This window comes from Aegilops tauschii, chromosome 7 (assembly GCF_002575655.3).
Source record: "Aegilops tauschii subsp. strangulata cultivar AL8/78 chromosome 7, Aet v6.0, whole genome shotgun sequence".
In the NCBI taxonomy this organism is placed as follows: Eukaryota; Viridiplantae; Streptophyta; class Magnoliopsida; order Poales; family Poaceae; genus Aegilops; species Aegilops tauschii.
The window spans coordinates 459677741-459700780 of record NC_053041.3 but is presented as its reverse complement, the minus strand read 5'-3'; the positions used below and the strand labels follow the sequence as shown (position 1 = coordinate 459700780).

The 23040-nt window shown below is 46.2% G+C and overlaps 1 protein-coding gene and 1 pseudogene across 1 annotated transcript; one reads left to right on the top strand and one right to left on the bottom strand.

The window, feature by feature from the left end:
• The first annotated feature begins 321 nt into the window (after positions 1-321).
• Positions 322-1619, top strand: LOC109780707 (protein SMALL AUXIN UP-REGULATED RNA 51). Its single transcript, XM_020324374.4, has one exon. The coding sequence runs from the start codon at positions 763-765 to the stop codon at positions 1252-1254; it is 492 nt and encodes a 163-aa protein (XP_020179963.1). The 5' UTR covers positions 322-762; the 3' UTR covers positions 1255-1619.
• An 873-nt stretch (positions 1620-2492) lies between these two features.
• Positions 2493-21972, bottom strand: LOC141027264 (uncharacterized; annotated as a pseudogene).
• Positions 21973-23040: the final 1068 nt, after the last annotated feature.

The window sequence follows — 23040 nt, the reverse complement described above, 5'->3', positions numbered from 1 at the left end:
CTTGGCTTTCACCCGAAGAGCTCGATCTAGGAGAAGAGGATGCGCGGATCTCCTCGGCGGCGCCTTCAAGAAGGATATTAGTGTTACTCCTAATATTTCCTCCGTCCCAAAATAAGCATCTCAACTTTATCGAAAAAAATTTCATCCCGCTGTGCCTGTGGTGGTTTGTGTCTCAACTTTAATATAACTTTATATTAAAGTTAGTATAAAGTTGAGACACTTATCTTGAGAAAAGGGAGTATTTTAGGGCTCGCACTAACTACTTCTCACCGCGTCTCAGGGGGCGAGAAGAAGGAGGAGAAACTTTCAAAGCAGCCCTCGCCGGCCGTACGCATGCATATGTGCCATTCTTAGCTTGCTCTTAATCTGAACCTCTTCTTCTTGCTACCACCGCGAGAAAGCAGCTGAGGCGCTCCCTTTCTCCTTTAAATCTGTACCTTCCCAATTCATGCGTCCCATTCTCCAAACCAGCACCTCATACTCTTCGTTGCTTTCGTAACTCTGGTTCACTCTTGGGAGAAACTAACCATCACCTCATACTCCGCCGATGCCTCCTTCGTCGCCTCTTGCGCCCGTCCACAAAGAAGCATGAACTACACCGGGAGCGCCCTCTCCCTCCTCGCGCCAAAAGCCACCAAGGACATGTCCCGCCTGCACCAAGGCTACGACCGTGGCTAGCTCCATAGCTACTACCCCCACGTACTAGTATACTGTTTCGATCCAGTCCCGTTGTCTGTTGATAGCTTTCCACATCGATCGGCCATGAAGGAAGGGGGTCAGAAGAAGAACATCCTGGCCAAGACGCTCCAGAAGTGCCGGTCGCTGGGCCACCGGAGGCAGTCGGCAGCCTACGGCGGTGGCGGCGCTGGCAGCAGCGCCAGCGCCCCGGCCTCTCCACGCGCGGCCGATGGCAGGGCGGCGTGGGCCGTTCCGGCGGGGTACTTCGCCGTGCTCGTGGGGCCAGAGAAGGAGCGGTTCGCGGTGCGCGCCAGGTGCGCAAACCACCCCCTGTTCCGGGCGCTGCTGGACGAGGCCGAGACGGAGTACGGCTTCGCCGGCTGCGTCGGCCCGCTCGAGCTGCCATGTGCCGTCGATGATTTCATGGAGGTCATGTGGGAGATGGAGCAGGGCGGCGGCGTCGCGTCGTCGCCCAGCTGCGCTCGCTTCGCCGGCAGGGGCCACCACCAACAACAACAGCGCCACGGGTACCACTTGTTGAGTCCGGGCACGTTCGTCGTCGCCGGCCGGTCGTGATCACCATGCACGTGCTTGCTCTTCACCAACGACGGTCTAAGTCGTCGACCGTGGCAAGAAACCATCAACGGTCCAGTGCTGTAATCTTCTTTGTCTTCCTCTTTTTCTTTGCGCGTAGGTTGTTGTCTTGTTGATGTCGAATGCATGTAGAAATTAATTCTTCATCGCCTGCTTGATGGATTGCAAGCTTAGGGTGTTGACGTGATAAGTTGTCAACGTTTCTTGGTCCATCAGTTAGTGTATTTCGCGTGTTCTCCATGTGAACCAGATATGTATATGGTGTTCATTGTAAACTATGGACAGAAGATGCTTCTTTTTTGTTCTGGACGAAGTGGAGACGAGATCCACCTAAGAGCACTCCGGAACCGTGATCGAAGTCTTTTCCCGGGCAACTGTTTTGTGAACCTGTTATAGGCTAAGGATGCTCAGAGCGGAAATAACATAAACAATAACTTGCATGTCTTATAAGCAAAAAATATGATGTGACGAGTAATGAAAAAAATGCAAATGAAGTAACATAACATGTTACCATCACATAATGATTTTATGATTTTATAAAGTAATAATCAAAGCTTTATATAAACATATGCATGTTATTAATCTAAGTTATTTTTACTATGCATGACAAGGTATAAACCATTCTCCAAGTCCAAACGGTCCAACTCGTGAGTCACTTGCGCCCACAACCAACACTAAGAAAACCATTCTAGACAACTCAAAGCAACGCCAAGGCTAATCTAGACGCCATTTAGAAAAAGGCTAATCTAAACGCAAGTTGAATACTTCTCCTACACATCTAGATAACCACCCCTCGTGGCAACTGAGCCGAGCTTCGTCAGGCTCAGATTTTTCTGACCTGCCACTTGCAGTCCTAATTCCCAAAAAAATAAAAATGTGTCGTGATCCTAAGCCTGTGATGTCAACACACACAATTATTGTCATTATAGTAAAAATACACAATATATAAATATAAACATGACATAGGCTACCGTCCCAAAATAGAGAAATGTCATCATCCAAAATAGAGAAATGTTATAAACATGACATAACCATATGGCACACTTGCCATGTCCAAAATGACAGTCATAATATTGTTTAGCCAAACATGAAACACTAATCAAGTTTCTGTGTAATGAAAGAACACATAAAACATCTGTAAGCAGAACTTGAATTTATCAGCTAACTCCAGGGAGATGTCGCCGACAACTTCAACTTTTGCTTGAACTCCATTTGCAACTTCAATGCATTTTTCGCTTCTTTGCGTAGTCCGCGTCGAATGGAATCCCTGTAGTGAAGTTGCAACATGAACGGTTGCACCTGAGTGAATCCACCAAGTAGATTTCTAAAACTGTGTATACAAGGATTCATTTACAAAGGAAACAATGTTGTTACCTCTCTTTGCCATTATTGACTTTAGCCAAACAGGGCAATCTTTCTTATAGTGCCCAGTCCGCTTACAATGGAGACATGTATCTTTGTCCACCGGAAAAGACTTTTGCTGATGCTGATATTGCGTGAGAGCTTTTCCATGTGGCTTTGAAGGGGGACCTTTGCTACTTTGATTGTATTTTTTTTTCTTATTATCCTTCACATAGTTCAGAGAACCACCATGTGAGGTTCTAAGTCTTTCCTCTTCTTGCACACACATGGCTATAGTCTTTTCAATGTCCCATTTTTCACATGACATGTTGTAGTTGACAACAAAAGTGTCAAACTCTTTTGGCAGTGAAGCCATAACCAGGTGAACAAGGAGTGCAGGCTTGAGCTCCAAATCCGAATCCATGGGTTTAAGCTTAGCTGCCATGTTGCTCATCCTGATGATGTGCTCTCTTATGCCATGTCCACCGCATGTGTACTTTTCTGTCACCAGCCGCTTTAGCAACTGGGTAGCATATATCTTTGAAGAACCAGTGAACTGGCTCTTTATCTTTTCAAGAAACTACCCTACGGAAGTACACTCTGCAATTGAGCCCACAATAGCATTCTCAATTGTGTTCTTTATGAAAGTCATGCACTTTTTATTGGCGGTGAGCCAATTTTGGTTGTTGAGGGTATGTGACATCTTCACTGGAGCATGACCCCTCTTCTTTTTGTGTCAAGTAGCATCATCATCTTTTGCATCTCTGACTGGCTCTGTTGGTTTGACCGGCTGTGGAGTGTCCACAACCCAGTCCACCTCAGCATAAACAAAAGCCAAGTCGACCTTCTTTCTCCATTCAGTGTAGTTGTCACCTCTGAGGGTTGGAACATCCTTGATGCAGCTCATCAAGTAGTACCCTCCCTAAAACCACAATGAAGTGAGATCATAACAACAATTGCATGCATTAATCCAACATTGGTCAAAATTGAAACATACAACTGTTTGTGCAATTGAAACTATATCACCGTTGGGCAGAAAATAGAAATAAATGCACATAACACAACAATAAATCACGATTATGTTATTAACAACGTTGGTCATAAAATAACAGAATCATAATTGTTTCAATAATCACTTTAACATGCTCTTAAAAATTAATTCTCACTTTAGTTCTATTCACTTTTTTAAAAAAGCACTTTTATTTTTGCAGCGGAAAACATGAATAAAAAATCCATGAAATTTATGCTTTTCAGAAGCATTTCTTTTACTTTTTCTATTTTCTAAAACAAACATTTCGTTGGATCAGTTTGAATAGAAAAATTCTGAGCAAAGTTCTCTAAAAACGGTACATAATTCAATCCAAAACATGCTCCTGAAAAAATAATAACAGACAAAACGCTGACGGGCCTCTTTGCTTGAGCGGCCCGTCCCACAGCCTGCGACGCGCGCCGCTCATGGCCCACGGCCCGCTGTGCCGAGCGCCACTTGATCCCATCGAATTCCATCCGACGGACTAGCGCGCTCATTGCTGGGTCAAAACCAGACAACAACCGAAACCTAGCCCCACTCTATTTTCTCCTCCTCTCCATCCCTCTTCGTCTCTATTCTGTAGACGGTAGAAAAAGGGAACACGCCCGGCCGCCGGTGAGGCTACTCTCGACTGCTGGCGACGGTGTCGAATGCCACCGCGCCGTGCCAACTACTCTTTCCCTTCCATTTCTCCCGCCATCGTCCGCCTCCTGTGGCAGAGAGAGAGAGAGAGGGACGCGGCTGCGCCCTCCTCTGCTCCCCTTTTCTTTCTATGGAGTGGCGGCACCCCCTACTGATCTCCTTGCCGGTGTGCGCGAGCTCCCAAGGAGAGTGCGCTGCTGTCAAGCAGCTCGGTGGTGGGGCCCTTTGCCCCGAAGGGGTCTGTGATTTCGGCATCTTCATCGATCCGAACATGGTAAAAAAAGGGAAAGGGTTGTTCTTCTTTTATTATAATTGATCTAGGAAGTGTAGATCTCATTTGCTTTTCTTTCTACCCGAAAAAATCTAAGCCTAGCACTGCTCTGACACCAATGTTAAGTTCACTAAGAACATCTAGGCTAGAGATTATTGGTAGAACCATCTATATGTCGAATCTGTCTAGTCATTTGAGAAGGGAGGACAGAGAGATGGAGAAGTAGAGGAGTACCTTCTCCTTGGATCGATGAGCCCATGGTGCGGACATGGTGGAGGCTACAGTGATGGCAGGGTGTGGTTGAGGCGGCGATGGATCTTCCCGTCACTACTGCGCTGACCTAGATCGGCAGGTGTGTCGGTGGGGTGTACGGCTCGCGATGAACCTCGTGTTGCATGCCGCCGGCCCCACCTCTTTATCTAGCACAGGTGACAGGGGCCCTTCAACCATAGTGGGTTGGGCGCCCCCGATCAGGGCGCGGATCTAAGGGCCCGGTGGGCTGTTGGGCCCACACAGGAGGAGATCAACCTAACACTCACCACTACCAAGCCATATCGTCACATATGGAAGAAAATCTTGAGAAAGCTTCCATAAAATGAGAAACAAAGCACATCCTTATTTTCTCGGCTCTCGTGATCAAAAGTTGCTGCATGGCTTGTCTTATTGATTACTTCATCCATCCCATAATGTAAGACATTTTTTGACTTGTGTCAAATGTGCATTATGGGGCTGAAGGAGTATATTATTTGCCATGCTCTAGCCATAATGTCATCAGTACACCAAAACGGAAGAGATTGAAAGTGCATATGACACATAATCTTATTTTGGTGTGATGGCAATATGGTTAGTGAAACTAATAACATATGCTAAAGTTTATCTCAGGTTATTGGTTCCTTGGAAGTTTAATGTGTAGATGATTGCCCCCCCTTCATTTCGATGTGCAAGGCTTCCGGCGACTCAAAGGTTTTCGTTTTGGTTCGATTTGAGTCGTAGGACAACCACACTATTAAGAGGGGTCCTTGTGGATTGATTTTGTGTGGGTACACTCTAAAATATGTACACCAATGTTCCTACACCTACCACTTTAAATTACCTTGTTTGTGCTTTTATGGAGGTATCCATGGGGATGAAATAGAAAGTTTCTGGACACCATGTGCGCACGGGGCAACTGACAACTATTTGTGGGTCCAACGGGTAGAAAATCCCCATCCCTCACCTGCACTATAAAAGGCACCCTTCTTCCACCTCCAACCCTAATCCTTTTGCCTTGTTGAGCTCCATCATTACCAAACCTTGTTTCGCTCAAGATACTTAATCCGTTCATCAAAACTCGTTGAAAATTTGGGACTGAAGGAGCAAAGCCTGAACTACATTTTGACCAAACCAATTTGTGTTCCCCACAAGATTTTTTCACCATTGAGTTGTTACTCTTGGAGCTTGGCTCCTAGTCTATTAAGGTTCCTCCGGAAGCTTGATTGCTTGTGGTATGGTCTGTAGATGTATGTAAAGGTTGTTGGAAATATGCCCGAGAGGCAATAATAAATTGGTTATTATTATATTTCCTTGTTCATGATAATCGTTTATTATCCATGCTAGAATTGTATTGATAGGAAACTCAGATACATGTGTGGATACATAGACAACACCATGTCCCTAGTAAGCCTCTAGTTGACTAGCTCGTTGATCAATAGATGGTTACGGTTTCCTGACCATGGACATTGGATGTCGTTGATAACGGGATCACATCATTAGGAGAATGATGTGATGTACAAGACCCAATCCTAAGCCTAGCACAAGATCGTGTAGTTCGTTTGCTAAGAGCTTTTCTAATGTCAAGTATCATTTCCTTAGACCATGAGATTGTGCAACTCCCGGATACCGTAGGAATGCTTTGGGTGTACCAAACGTCACAACGTAACTGGGTGGCTATAAAGGTGCACTACAGGTATCTCCGAAAGTGTCTGTTGGGTTGGCACGAATCGAGACTGGGATTTGTCACTCCGTGTAAACGGAGAGGTATCTCTGGGCCCACTCGGTAGGACATCATCATAATGTGCACAATGTGACCAAGGAGTTGATCACGGGATGATGTGAGTTACGGAACGAGTAAAGAGACTTGCCGGTAACGAGATTGAACAAGGTATCGGGATACCGACGATCGAATCTCGGGCAAGTAGCATACCGATAGACAAAGGGAATTGTATACGGGATTGATAGAATCCCCGACATCGTGGTTCATCCGATGAGATCATCGTGGAACATGTGGGAGCCAACATGGGTATCCAGATCCCGCTGTTGGTTATTGGCCGGAGAACGTCTCGGTCATGTCTGCATGGTTCCCGAACCCGTAGGGTCTACACACTTAAGGTTCGATGACGCTAGGGTTATAAAGGAAGTTTGTATGTGGTTACCGAATGTTGTTCGGAGTCCCGGATGAGATCCTGGACGTCACGAGGAGTTCCGGAATGGTCCGGAGGTAAAGATTTATATATGGGAAGTCCTGTTTTGGTCACCGAAAAAGTTTCGGGTGCTATCGGTAATGTACCGGGACCACCGGGAGGGTCCCGGGGGTCCACCAGGTGGGGTCACCGGCCCCAGAGGGCTGCGTGGGCCAAGTGTGGGAGGGGACCAGCCCCAGGTGGGCTGGTGCGCCCCCCCACAAGAGGCCCAGGGCGCAGGAAAGGGGGAAACCCTAGGCTCAGATGGGCCTAAGGCCCATCTAGTGGGGCGCCCCCTTCTCTCCCCCCTTTGGCTGCCCCCCAAGCCCCATCTAGGGCTGGCCGCACCCCTTGGGGGGGGGAACCCTATGGGGGCGCAGCCCTCCCCCTCCCCTATATATATTGGGGTTTTGGGGCTACCATACACATGAGAACGTCTCTCTTTTGGCGCAGCCCTACCCCTCTCCCTCCTCCTCTCCCGCGGTGCTTGGCGAAGCCCTGCAGGATTGCCACGCTCCTCCATCACCACCACGCCGTCGTGCTGCTGCTGGACGGAGTCTTCCCCAACCTCTCCCTCTCTCCTTGCTGGATCAAGGCGTGGGAGACGTCACCGGGCTGCACGTGTGTTGAACGCGGAGGCACCGTTCTTCGGTGCTTAGATCGGAATCAACCGCGATCTGAATCGCTACGAGTACGACTCCTTCATCGGCGTTCTTGCAACGCTTCCGCATCGCGATCTACAATGGTATGTAGATGCACTCCCCTTCCCCTCGTTGCTAGATTACTCCATAGATTGATCTTGGTGATGCGTAGAAAATTTTGAATTTCTGCTACGTTCCCCAACAGTGGCATCATGAGCTAGGTCTATGCGTAGTTTCTATGCACGAGTAGAACACAAAGTAGTTGTGGGCGTCGATTTTGTCAATTTACTTGTCGTTACTAGTCTTATCTTGATTCGGCGGCATCGTGGGATGAAGCGGCCCGGACCGACCTTACACGTACACTTACGTGAGACAGGTTCCACCGACTGACATGCACTAGTTGCATAAGGTGGCTAGCGGGTGTCTGTCTCTCCCACTTTAGTCGGATCGGATTCGATGAAAAGGGTCCTTATGAAGGGTAAATAGAAATTGGCATATCACGTTGTGGTTTTACGTAGGTAAGAAACGTTCTTGCTAGAAACCTATACAAGCCACGTAAAAACTTGCAACAACAATTAGAGGACGTCTAACTTGTTTTTGCAGCATGTGCTATGTGATGTGATATGGCCAGAAGATGTGATGAATGATATATGTGATGTATGAGATTGATCATATTCTTGTAATAGGAATCACGACTTGCATGTCGATGAGTATGACAACCGGCAGGAGCCATAGGAGTTGTCTTTATTTTTGTATGACCTGCGTGTCATTGAATAACGCCATGTAAATTACTTTACTTTATTGCTAAGCGCGTTAGAAATAGAAGTAGAAGTAATCGTTGGCGTGACAACTTCATGAAGACACAATGATGGAGATCATGGTGTCATGCCGGTGACAAAGATGATCATGGTGCCCCAAAGATGGAGATCAAAGGAGCAAAATGATATTGGCCATATCATGTCACTATTTGATTGCATGTGATATTTATCATGTTATGCATCTTATTTGCTTAGAACAACGGTAGTAAGTAAGATGATCCCTTGTAATAATTTCAAGAAAGTGTTCCCCCTAACTATGCACTGTTGCGAAGGTTCGTTGTTTCGAAGCACCACGTGATGATCGGGTGTGATAGATTCTAACGTTCGAATACAACGGGTGTTGACGAGCCTAGCATGTACAGACATGGCCTCGGAACACATGCAAAACACTTAGGTTGACTTGACGAGCCTAGCATGTACAGACATGGCCTCGGAACACAAGAGACCGAAAGGTCGAGCATGAGTCGTATAGAAGATACGATCAACATGGAGATGTTCACCGATGATGACTAGTCCGTCTCACGTGATGATCGGACACGGCCTAGTTTGACTCGGATCATGTATCACTTAGATGACTAGAAGGATGTCTATCTGAGTGGGAGTTCATTAATCAGATGAACTTAATTATCATGAACATAGTCAGAAGGTCTTTGCAAATTATGTCATAGCTTGCGCTTTAGTTCTACTGGTTAAGATATGTTCCTAGAGAAAATTTAGTTGAAAGTTGGTAGTAGAAATTATGCGGACTGGGTCCGTAAACTGAGGATTGTCCTCATTGCTGCACAGAAGGCTTATGTCCTTAATGCACTGCTCGGTGTGCTGAACCTCAGCGTCGTCTATAGATGTTGCGAAACATCTGACATACACGTTTTGATGACTACGTGATAGTTCAGTGCGTAATGCTAACGATTTAGAATTGTGGCACCAAAGACGGTTTTTGAAACGTCGCAGAACATATGAGATGTTCCGAAGACTGAAATTGGGATTTCGGACTAGTGCCCACGTCAAGAGGTATGAGACCTCTGACAAGTTTCTTAAGCCTGCAAACTAAGGGAGAAAAGCTCAATCGTTGAGCATGTGCTCAGATTGTCTGAGTACTACAATCACTTGAATCGAGTGGGAGTTAACCTTCCAGATGAGATAGTGATGGTTCTCCATAGTCACTACCACCAAGCTATTAGAGCTTCGTGATGAACTATAACATATCAGGGATAGATATGATGATCCTTGAGCAACTCGCGATGTTTGACACCGCGAAAGTAGAAATCAAGAAGGAGCATCAATTGTTGATGGTTAGTAAAACCACTAGTTTCTAGAAGGGCAAGGGCAAAAGGGATACTTCATGAAACAGCAAATCATTTGCTGCTCTAGTGAAGAATCCCAAGGTTGAACCCAAACCCGAGACTAAGTGCTTCTGTAATGAGGGGAGCGGTCATTGAAGCAGAACTACCCTAGATACTTGGTAGATGAGAAGGCAGGCAAGGTCGACAGAAGTATATTGGATATACATTATATGAATGTGTACTTTACTAGTACTCCTAGCAGCACCAGGGCATTAGATACCGGTTCGGTTGCTAAGTGTTAGTAACTCGAAATAAAAGCTGCGGAATAAATGGAGACTAGCTAAAGGTGAGATGACGATGTGTGTTGGAAGTGTTTCCAAGGTTGATGTGATCAAGCATCGCATGCTCCCTCTACCATCGAGATTGGTGTTTGCGTTGAGCATAAACATGATTGGATTATGTTTATCGCAATACGGTTATTCATTTAAGGAGAATAATGGTTACTCTGTTTATTTGAATAATACCTTCAATGGTCTTGCACCGAAAATGAATCTCGATCGCAGTGATACACATGTTCGTGCCAAAAGATATAAAATAGTGATGATAGTACCACATACTTGTGGCATTGCCATTTGAGTCATATTGGTATAGAACGCATGAAGAAGCTCCATGTAGATGGATCTTTGGACTCACTCGTTTTTGAAAAGATTGAGACATGCGAACCATGTCTATTGGTATGAAGAAACTCCATGCAGATGGATCGTTTGGACTCACTTGATTTTGAATCACTTGAGACATGCAAATCATACCACATGGGCAAGATGACTGAAAGGCCTCATTTTCAGTAAGATGGAACAAGAGAGCAACTTGTTGGAAGTAATACATTTTGATGTGTGCAGTCCAATGAGTGCTGAGGCACGCAGTGGATATCGTTATGTTCTTACTTCACAGATGACTTGAGTAGATGCTGAGAATATTTACTTGATGAAACACAAGTCTGAATTATTGAAAGGTTCAAGTAATTTCAGAGTGAAGTTGAAGATCGTCGTGACAAGAGGATAAAATGTCTGTGATATGATCATAGAGATGAGTATCTGAGTTACGAGTTTGGCACACAATTAAGACATTGTGGAAAGTGTTTCACAATTAATACCGCCTGGAACACCACAGTGTGATGGTGTGTCCGAACATCATAACTGCACCCTATTGGATATGGTGCATACCATGATGTCTCTTATCGAATTACCACTATCGTTTATGGGTTAGGCATTAGAGACAACCGCATTAACTTTAAAAGGGGCACCACGCTATTCCGTTGAGACGACACCGTTTAGAGAAACCCAAGTTGTCGTTTCTTAAAAGTTTGGGGCTGCGATGCTTATGTGAAAAAGTTTCAGGCTGATAAGCTCGAACCCAAAGCGGATAAATGTGTCTTCATAGAAAACCCAAAACAGTTGGGTATACCTCCTATTTCAGATCTGGAAGAAAAAGTAATTGCTTCTAGAAACGAGTCCTTTCTCGAGGAAAAGTTTCTCTCGAAAGAATTGAGTGGGAGGATGGTGGAGACTTGATAAGGCTATTGAACCGTCACTTCAACTAGTGTGTAGCAGGGCACAGGAAGTTGTTCCTGTGGCACCTACACCAATTGAAGTGGAAGCTTATGATATGATCATGAAACTTCGGATCAAGTCACTACCAAACCTCGTAGGTTGATAAGGATGCGTACTACTTCAGAGTGGTACGTGATCCTGTCTTGGAAGTCATGTTGTTGGACAATGATGAACCTATGAGCTGTGGAGAAGCGACGGTGGGCCCATATTCCGACAAATGGTTAGAAGCCATGAAATCCGAGATAAATGGATCTTTAAGAAGAAGACGGACGTGGACGGTAATGTTACCGTCTATGAAGCTCGACTTGTGACAAAGAGTATTTTCACAAGTTCAAGGAGTTGACTACGATGAGATTTTCTCATCCGTAGCGATGCTTAAATCCGTCGGAATCATGTTAGCATTAGCTGCATTTATGAAATCTGGCAGATGGATGTCAAAACAAGTTTCCTTAACAGTTTTCGTAAGGAAAGGTTGTATGTGATACAATCAGAAAGGTTTTGTCGATCCTAAGGATGCTAAAAGGTATGCTAGCTCCAGCGATCCTTCCATGGATTAGAGCAAGCATCTCGGAGTCAGAACATACGCTTTGATGGAGTGATCAAAGTTTTTGGGTTTATACAAAGTTTGTTAGAAACTTGTATTTACAATAAAGTGAGTGGGAGCGCTACAACATTTCTGATAAGTATATGTGAATGACATATTGTTGATCCGAAATGATGTAGAATTTCTGGAAAGCATAAAGGGTTGTTTGAAAGGAGTTTTTCAAAGGAAGACCTGGAGAAAGCTGCTTACATATTGGGCATCAAGATCTATAGAGATAGATCAAGACGCCTGATGATACTTTCAAAGAACGCACACCTTGACATGATTTTGAAAGAGTTCAAAATAGATCAGCAAAGAAGGAGTTCTTGGCTGTGTTACAAGGTGTGAGTATTGAGTAAGACTCAAGACCTGACCACAGCAGAAGTGAGAAAGGACGAAGGTCGTCCCCTATGCTTTAGACGTAGGCTCTACAGTATGCTATGCTGTGTATCGCACATGAAGTGTGCCTTGCCATGAGTTGGTCAAGGGGTACAATAGTGATCAGGGTATGGATCACATGACAGCGGTCGAACTTATCCTTAGTATCTAGTGGACTAAGGAATTTTCTCGATTATGGAGGTGAAAAGGAGTTCGTCATAAAGGGTTACGTCGATGCGAACTTTGACACTAATCCGGATGACTCTGAGTAGTAAACCGGATTCGTATAGTAGAGCAGTTATTTGAAATGGCTCCAAGTAGCGCGTGGTAGCATCCACAAGATGACATAGATATTCGTAAAGCACACACGGATCTGAAAGGTTCAGACCCGTTGACTAATAACCTCTCTCACAAGCATAACATGATCAAACCAGAACTCATTGAGTGTTAATCACATAGTGATGTGAACTAGATTGTTGACTCTAGTAAACTCTTTGGATGTTGGTCACATGGTGATGTGACCTGTGAGTGTTAATCACATGGTGATGTGAACTAGATTATTGACTCTAGTGCAAGTGGGAGACTGTTGGAAATATGCCCTAGAGGCAATAATAAATTGGTTATTATTATATTTCCTTGTTCATGATAATCGTTTATTATCCATGCTAGAATTGTATTGATAGGAAACTCAGATACATGTGTGGATACATAGACAACACCATGTCCCTAGTAAGCCTCTAGTTGACTAGCTCGTTGATCAATAGATGGTTACGGTTTCCTGACCATGGACATTGGATGTCGTTGATAACAGGATCACATCATTAGGAGAATGATGTGATGGACAAGACCCAATCCTAAGCCTAGCACAAGATCGTGTAGTTCGTTTGCTAAGAGCTTTTCTAATGTCAAGTATCATTTCCTTAGACCATGAGATTGTGCAACTCCCGGATACCGTAGGAATGCTTTGGGTGTACCAAACGTCACAACGTAACTGGGTGGCTATAAAGGTGCACTACAGGTATCTCCGAAAGTGTCTGTTGGGTTGGCACGAATCGAGACTGGGATTTGTCACTCCATGTAAACGGAGAGGTATCTCTGGGCCCACTCGGTAGGACATCATCATAATGTGCACAATGTGACCAAGGAGTTGATCACGGGATGATGTGAGTTACGGAACGAGTAAAGAGACTTGCCGGTAATGAGATTAAACAAGGTATCGGGATACCGACGATCGAATCTCGGGCAAGTAACATACAGATAGACAAAGGGAATTGTATACGGGATTGATAGAATCCCCGACATCGTGGTTCATCCGATGAGATCATCGTGGAACATGTGGGAGCCAACATGGGTATCCAGATCCCGCTATTGGTTATTGGCCGGAGAACGTCTCGGTCATGTTTGCATGGTTCCCGAACCCGTAGGGTCTACACACTTAAGGTTCGATGACGCTAGGGTTATAAAGGAAGTTTGTATGTGGTTACCGAATGTTGTTCGGAGTCCCGGATGAGATCCCGGACGTCACGAGGAGTTCCGGAATGGTCCGGAGGTAAAGATTTATATATGGGAAGTCCTGTTTTGGTCACCGGAAAAGTTTCGGGTGCTATCGGTAATGTACCGGGACCACCGGGAGGGTCCCGGGGGTCCACCAGGTGGGGTCACCGGCCCCAGAGGGCTGCGTGGGCCAAGTGTGGGAGGGGACCAGCCCCAGGTGGGCTGGTGCGCCCCCCCACAAGAGGCCCAGGGCGCAGGAAAGGGGGAAACCCTAGGCTCAGATGGGCCTAAGGCCCATCTAGTGGGGCGCCCCCTTCTCTCCCCCCCTTTGGCCGCCCCCCAAGCCCCATCTAGGGCTGGCCGCACCCCTTGGGGGGGGGAACCCTAGATGGGGGCGCAGCCCTCCCCCTCCCCTATATATATTGGGGTTTTGGGGCTGCCATACACATGAGAACGTCTCTCTTTTGGTGCAGCCCTACCCCTCTCCCTCCTCCTCTCCCGCGGTGCTTGGTGAAGCCCTGCAGGATTGCCACGCTCCTCCATCACCACCACGCCGTCGTGCTGCTGCTGGACGGAGTCTTCCCCAACCTCTCCCTCTCTCCTTGCTGGATCAAGGCGTGGGAGACGTCACCGGGCTGCACGTGTGTTGAACGCGGAGGCACCGTTCTTCGGTGCTTAGATCGGAATCAACCGCGATCTGAATCGCTACGAGTACGACTCCTTCATCGGCGTTCTTGCAACGCTTCCGCATCGCGATCTACAATGGTATGTAGATGCACTCCCCTTCCCCTCGTTGCGAGATTACTCCATAGATTGATCTTGGTGATGCGTAGAAAATTTTGAATTTCTGCTACGTTCCCCAACAAAGGTGTGGTGGTCGCCTTCAAGACCAACCTCGCATGATTCGAGGCTCATCCATTGGGGATGACATGAGGAGATACAGTGAGACTTGTGTGGCATTCCGGAAGCTTTTGTTTTGGCACCGGTCCAACAAAGATTAGCTCTTCCCCAAGGAAGAGTGAACTTCGAGATAAAATCTACGTCATTGACACACTTGTGGTTAATCCTTTCCCACACCTTGTTGTGCTTTATATGCTTATTGGCTTGCTATCTGGGTTGTTCCCTAGCATACCTCGCCTTAAGTTTTCTTGCCATAGAGGTTGTGTTCATCTAGTTATATTTCTAGTGAACCTTATTTATCCACTTAACCCTAAAATTGGCAACTAAGTTTAAAATATGTAGTCTTATATTCACCTCTCCCCCTCTAGTTGACTGTATTGATCCTTTCAATTATCATGAACACAAGGAATATGTGTAGCCACGTCCTATCATTGTCACCTGCAATGTGGCCTCTCTCCAACATAGATGGTCCACCATCCAAGAAACACTACATCGAATATTATTCAGCTTTCTCTTGAATGTGTGTGTATGTGGAAATAACCGAGTACTGCTCACAAGAGCTCAAAAGAGACAACATATTGGTCCATAGTACTTATGCTTAAGCCACTGCAAAACCCGTGCAAGATCATTTCTTTGGCATGATCCCGTCACCGGACAACAAAAGTTCCAGCAAACAATGACTGAAGTAAGTGCTTGAGAGCCTTGACTTGAGAACGTTAGTGGACAGTGATGAGAAACTCTATAACTTGACTTTTTGTCAACTCTCTATGCTCAAGTTTGTTTAAAAAAGAAAAACAACAAAAAGAAATGAATAAGCTATCAAGTAAGAGGATCCAAGTATTTGTTTTCATGCTAGATTAAACTTTGACAAGGAGCATAGAAATTTTACTGAAGCTCTGGTGGTTTGGTTATCAAAATGTATATATCTTACTTAGTTGTGCATGTGCTACCTTGTACAAATACGATCCATCTTGCTTATAACTTGCAGATAAGATAAGATACACCTATGTGCAACAATCTTTATTGATGAGCTAGTTGGATAACTTCGATTGATCAACCTTCTTGCTCGCTGCCGAGCAAGGTTTAAGATTGGGAAAGTTGATGAGTGGATTTTTATGCATACTTTTCAGAGTATATTTTAGTGCCAAAATCCCTCATAACATATCCATCTAGCAATAATACATGTCTTGAATGCATAGTTTTTGGTGTTTACTCCTTTTACCAAGTTCATGTGCTGACATCAGCCATATAAGGTCCAAGCCATAGCAAGTTGCACTTGGCACATCAAAAGAACCAAGTTGGGAGTCAAACCGAAGAAGTTCCAGGCACCGGATGAAGGACTATTTAGTATTTGATGTTTTGAAATTTATTAAAGTGTCCAAAATGAATATCCAAGGCCTCTGGCGCATCGGTCATTTCGCTAGCAATCCAACTAGCCCAAGAACATAAAAATCGGAGTCCGTACGAAGAAATGGCGACCAAAATATGAAACAGCTCCTGAAGTCCACAATGAACAACATCCTTCCATACAAGCATAGCCGCTCGGACGGATGCTCGTATGATATGCAAATAACTTTGTAAATTGGCCAGAACTTTCCTGATCTTGCTCCGATTTTGTCCCGATTTATTCCTACGGGATCCTTGGCAGATAAGACATCCTCTGGGAGTGGATGTGACTTCCCTAGAGCCCTTGGATGAAAGGGAGGATGCTACATCAACGGAGGAGAACCGAGGAGGCCTGCTATAAGAAGACCTCCAACCCTAGCCGCTAGAGATCATCATCATCATCCTCATTCCAGCACAAGTCCACGCAGCCGCCGGGAGGCCTCTCACATCTCATCTAGGTGGCGGCCTCTCCCTCCATCACCATCACCATGAAGGCCATGCAAGAGGAGAAGGAGGCGCCGCCGCCATCACTGGGTGCCGGCCATAGGCCGGGCGCACCGGTGCCGACCTCCATCCTCGCACTGTATTTTGTAAGATGAACATGTTGATGCGCAGGGCCGGGCCGGCAAAATCCGGGGCCCTGTGCGAAACTCAAAAATGGGGCCCTATCTCACTAGAGAAAATGAAGCAGATACCAATTGGAGATTATGCGTCAATGTTTGCCAATCAGACGAATCGTCTAACTCACCTAGTCTTGTGTCCTGTCTGGTTGAACTGCGATGCTCTGATCTTTAACCGAGGAGGCGAGCAGTGGCGGAGCCAGGATTGAAGCAAACCCTAGGCCATTTTATTTCCGACAACATAGATAAATTTTGGCAAGTTGTTACTACCCAAAAATACCACATAACATTCCCAAAAAATACCCTATTCTAAAACATACAAAATAAAGCTCAGTTGCTCAATAAATCTAGAGTTTAAACTCAATGGGCAATGATCCAAAAAATAGATAAACATGGAAAATTGCAAATAATAGTAAAGGGATGAAAAGAGTACCAAATCAATTTTTTACTTCATCCATAGCTCCCATAACCAGATCAACAGTAAAAGAAGAACCAACACCTTCAAGGCATCAAAAGTATAATTTCATAAGAAAATGCATAATCATCAAGTGAAATAATTATCATTGATATAAGCTGAAATACTTACCATCAGGTTAATATAAAAACCATTTGCGAGACTTTTAAGGTTGTATGATTTCAGGTTAAAATGTATGCATCTGTTCAAGCATTATCATTTTAGAATCAGTTATGTATTTATTAATATTCACTCTTCAAATATAAGTGCCAATATCCTAATTTTTCAGTGTCATTGTTTTTTTTGACCAGGAAACCGTAGAACAATGGTTCTACGGTAAATTATATTAATAAATTATGTACAAGCAATAAGATTACATCACAGCAATCATCCAATACCAGTTTTGTGAAACATGAGAACAATTATAAATGCTGTAAAACCCAGGAGCTAATCTTGGCCGCTTTAGTTTGCTTTGCTTTTATCTGTGCTGCCCATAGACCATCTTGAAGATAGAATTTCCAACCCAGAATATGAGGAACTGCTGCACGAAATATCTTGTCATTTCTGATGGACCATATGCTCCAACAACCCATCACAATAATATCCAGGGCAATATCTGGAGGGAGTTGCTCCAAGGCTAGTTGAAAGTCATCGAAGGCAGATATTCCTCTTGGCTTGGAAGGGATGATGGTATCCCAACATTGGAGAGCAAAGGGGCAATTCCAGAATAAATGAAGCAGCGTCTCCTCCGTGTTATCTGAACAAAGTGCACAGTTGTAGCTGGTGAGATGCATAGATTTCCTGTTGAGGAGGTTCCTTGTGTTGATCCTGTCATGAAGCAGCAACCAAATAAAAATCTTATGCCTCAGTGTCATTGTTGACTAGAAACTTATAGTTTACCTATTTATTCAGCCTAATATGCATCTGCTGACCGCCACAACACCACTGAATTAACTCTGCATCTGCATGTACTATAATGCCTTGGCTTTGCATCGTTCTTCTAATGGATCCAAATCGACCTATCTTCAAGCACGCATCTCCTTGGGATTTTCCTTCAAAAAACAACTAGTTTCCATACTGTTGAAGATCATCTTCTGCACAAGGGAACGTGAAGGCATAGGCAGGGGACACCGGCGGCCTCGGTTGGGGCGGATGGAAGCACGACGGCAGCAGGGCAAAGCGGAGGTTGGGCTCGTCGGCTCGTCACACCGCGGAGCGGGAAGACGTCTCTGGCGGCTGGCGGCGGACTGGCAGGAGCAGGTCGCCTCGCCTCCATCCCATCCTCCAGTCCAGTACGTTATGTTTTTTAGGACTTCCAGTGCGTTAGGCCATTTAGGGCTCATTCGGTTTGGAGAAAATCAAAACGTAGGAATTAGGACTAGTATAGGAATTTGAGGAATTGACCTGTCTCGTTTTTACGCGCAAAATAAGCTTTGAGTGAATGTGTAGTTTTCTTCAAAAACACAGAAAATGAGTAACATTCCTACGAAATTTCCGTACACATTTCCTACAAACTGAATGCATATATAGGAAATTTTCCTCCGGAATCCTTGTTCCTATGTTTTTCTCTTAAATCCTCCAAACTGAATGAGGCCTTAGTGTGTACCGTATGCGTTAGGAGTAGCAGGGTGGCTTGCCCTGGGATGTATGTTGGGCCGCTGAAGCCAGCGCCATCCGCGGCCCAGCTCCCAGCCTGGGAGCTGGGCCGCAGATGTATAGGGTTGCCTATACATAGTCACATGCCTATAAAAAATTTAGGGCCCTGTGCAGGCCGCACAGTCTGCACAACTATGTTTCTGCCCTGTTGATGTGTGCAATGAATCATTCCTCTTTGTGTGTATATTCATCTATGTTTGAGTAATTGATCCAGTTTTAGGTTGACGTATGATATAGTACGCATAACTGGTCTTCATGGATTCATTTAGTATTTACTCTCTTTCGCGTTGCATGTATGGCACTTGCACGTACACGGAGTAGATAGATGAACTTTGTGATCCTTTGGTCCCGTTGTGTATTATTGACAGTCGCGTGTGACCATGACACGATGTTATATCTAGCACATCTGGAAGTGACAGAACGCGGAATACTTGCATGCCACTGGGGCGCTCCTCTACTAGTAGTGAGACCAAAAGCCTGCTATATACCGCCTTTTGCTCTGTTCAATTCTATATAAGTACAACCCCTTTTACTTTGTGTTCTAGTTTAGTATATTTTTTGTCCTAGTTTGTAGTCTATTAAACCCTCATTTATTATCATTTTGTTAGCAACCGACGAATAGACTATTTTCAGATAACGCTCTTGGTGTGAATGTAGCCAAGTAAGTGACGAAGTATCTGCGGGGTTTGTAGTTACCTGTTCAACCGCTCCCTATGGGATCAACATGCTCTACTTACCACGAATTGCTATATCCCTGTGCCCTGCATATCATCAGACGCCACATATGTTCCTGACATCATCTTGAACTTGAACGGCTGAGCTGGCCACGCAACCAAGATGTTCACTTCGGGTGCCAGGAGGTCCGTTTCATGATCCCCTCCACCTCCTACCTTGCGAAGAAAACCCTGCGAAAATCAGGGTCGAATTGTCGCTGGTGTTCGTGTCGCGCGCCAAGGCGAGAGAAGCCGTCGGGTACGCGGTCGATGCCATGTACGCTTCAGTGTAGGCGAGGACGATGTTACGTTATAACCCAATTTTATATATAAAGATAAAGGCTAACTTCTGGAGCGAAACTGAGCTACGGTCCATCACTAGGAGACTTGGGCCAGAGTGGCTGCCCCTACCAGGGACACCTCGGGGGTGTAGGGGGGCGAAGCCCCCCTCCCCTCCCCCCCGCATGGTACAGATCAGTATTGTGTCCCTTCTATGATTGATTTCGTTCTTCTTCGTTTTGCATGTACCGGACCGCCTCAGCAAACCACTCTAGGCGAATAGACTATTTCCAGATAGATGTTCACTCCGGGTGCCAGGAGGTCCAGTTTCATGATCCCCTCCACCTCCTATCCTGCGAAGAAAAGCCTACAAAAATCGGGGTTGGATTGTCGCCGGTGTTCGTGTCGCGGGCCAAGGCGGTCGACGCCGTCGGGTAGGCTGTCGACGCCATGTATGCTTCAGTGTAGGCGAGGACGATATTACGTTATAACCCGAGTTCATATATAAAGATAAAAGGAGCGAAACGGAGCTACGGTCCATCACTAGGTGACTTGGGCCAGAGCGGCTGCCCCTAGCAGGGACACCTCGGGGGTGTAGGGGGGCGAAGCCCCCCCCCCCCCCCCCCCCCCCCTCCCGCATGGTACGGATCAGTATTGTGTCCCCTCTATGATTGATTTCGTTCTTCTTCGTTTTGCATGTACCGGACTCTGCTCGCAGCCGCGCCGACGACTCAATCTCGCCATCCAACTTGCGGCAGACGACAATCCCGCCCATCACCTTGTCGGTGGTCAGGTCCTCTAGCTCGCTGTAGTGGTTCTTGACGAGCGCGGCGCTCCTCCTGCTCTCGGCCCCCGTGTTGTACAATGACTAGACGATGAGCACCGGTCCGTTGCCGAGGTTGAGCTTCACCGGGAACATGCGGTCCACGGTGGCAGTGCCGACCATGGTCACCCACGACGCCACATTGGTGACCGTCGACGGCCGCGTGCCACTGTTGCCATAGAGGACAACGAGAAAGATGCCCCGCTGCTCTGCGCGAATGAGGGCCACGGTGATAACGTCGTAACTTTTGGTGCCATTGTCTGGGAGTCCTATTCTACCAAATCAGGTACCTGGACATAGACTTCGTATTTCCTGTTTTATTCCTTGCCTAGTTATGTTATTTTACCGTTGACTCACTAAAACAGAAAACAAAAATAAAATATATTGGATCATCTCCATTAGTTGGACTTTAAAAAAAATTCTAATTAAGATTAACCAATAGCTAATGCTATCGGGATAGGTTCTTTGAAAGAAAAGATGGAGTTGAGTGCACTTCTTTATCTTGATGAAGATCTTTGTGAAAATTGTGAATCTAATAATTGTTATGAAGTGTTAGAAGAAGGATCTTGCATTCTTAAGGCTGGTCATAGTGGGAGTAACTTAGATAATAACATAACACATCTCCAGATAAGTTTGCTTATGTAACACGTAGTTAATAAGAAAAGAGGTGTTTAGAGTAACATAACACCTCCTAACATAAAATGAGTCTAAAATCTAATTAATACAACCTCTATGTTACTCCCCACTATAAAGATAATAACATAGACTAATATCATATACATGACATTAGTCTAAGTTACTTCTCACTATGACTAGCCTAAGGAATTGAACCTCACTACTACCAATTCTCTTAACATGCAAACTTTCTACATCAGCGTCCATTCAGTGTGGCCACATCAGCACTAATCCTCCACCCGCATGATTTTCCATGGCTAATGCTGCTTAACTAAAGCGAGCTGGGTTGTACCGAAGCTATTTTTTTTGCAACTGGGCCGAGCTTGGTTTCCCTAAAATAAATCTAGCTAGGCTTGGTCGTACATTTTTGTTTTCGAGGAAATTGGCCGTACCAGTTAGCGGAGGCCATTTAACTAACACGCAAGCATGTACCTCCCTCAAAAAAAAAAAAAAAACACACACGCAAGCATGTACCTGTTCAGAACATCTAGCCGGGCGCCCTAAACTCGTCCGGTCATTAACTGATCACGGAAATTTGACCCAGCCGTACGTTTCAAACGCCCGAACTGTCCGACGTTCCTCATATCTAGCCCAAATATAGGGCAGATATGGGGATGCCCGCACACGTCCGACATATGAGCCCGGCTCACCCCGACCCACTCCATTCCCACAAATATCCCCAATCCGGAAACCCTACCTCACTGCGCTCTCGCTCCGCCTCTTCTTCTCTTCCTCCTCTGATTTCTCCGATTTGATCCAGTCTGACGACTCCGGCGACCATGTCGAGCTCCAGCAGCCGCTCCGACTCCGACCTTCACGAGGAGCTGACCCTCCACATTGCCCCCGAGAGGTCCAAGGTGGACACGGGTGGCAGTTCCGGATCGGCCGCCTTCTCCCCCGCTGATGCAGCGAGGACGCCGGCGCTGGCTCCTCCCGGCCCGTGCTTTGCTCCGCATGGGCTCCGTAGTCCGCGCCTCCCCCACGTCATCCCTTGCCCCTACCGGCTGCTGCTCCCTCATGCGGGCAGCGGTGGGTGCTTGTGTCTGCCTTGTTGGCCCAGACGCGCACCCCGGAGTCGGAGGCGTGCGCTGCCCGCCGCGACAAGCAGCGGGCAAGGGAGAGGGCCGCGGCAGATAGCTCTATCTGCCGCCGCCGCAGATTACCAGCGGAGCCCGACGAGGACGAATGGCTCGTCGCATGGGTCTATCGCCGGAAGAACGCAAAGGCTCTTCGGTTGGCCATTGAGCAGCCCGAGCGCGAGGCCAAGGAGAAGGCAATGAGGCAGCTCGGCTGGCGAAGCTCAAGCACCAGCAGGACCGGGCCGTTCGGCGCCTCAAGGGCCTCATCACCGTCTCCTCCTCCTCCTTCTCCGACGGCTCCTCGTCCGACGAATCGGACGATCATCCACCAGCCGCCAATGGCTATAGCTGCGCAGTCGACCAGGGGCGAAATGGCCGGCCCGCAGGTGGTGAAGATCCGCTTTCTTAAATTTAATTTCAAGTTTAGATGTAGTTTGAAGTTGTTCGTCGTTTATATGAACTTTGGCGGTCCTTTGAACATCCGTTCGTGATATTTTGGTGAACGTATGCTTCCCGGTGTCCGTTTCTATGTCCTTTGCTGATCTACATAGTTTCGTCCTTGCATGCTTTAGTATGGATATAGGGGACCGGATATGAGATACACGGATGTGGACAACGCGATTTGAGGAGTGATCGGTCAGTGCCTGTGGGCGC

What these genes read in the sequence shown, in the direction of transcription:
- LOC109780707 (XM_020324374.4), top strand. Translation starts at nt 763, where the DNA reads ATGAAGGAAGGGGGTCAGAAGAAGAACATCCTGGCCAAGACGCTCCAG.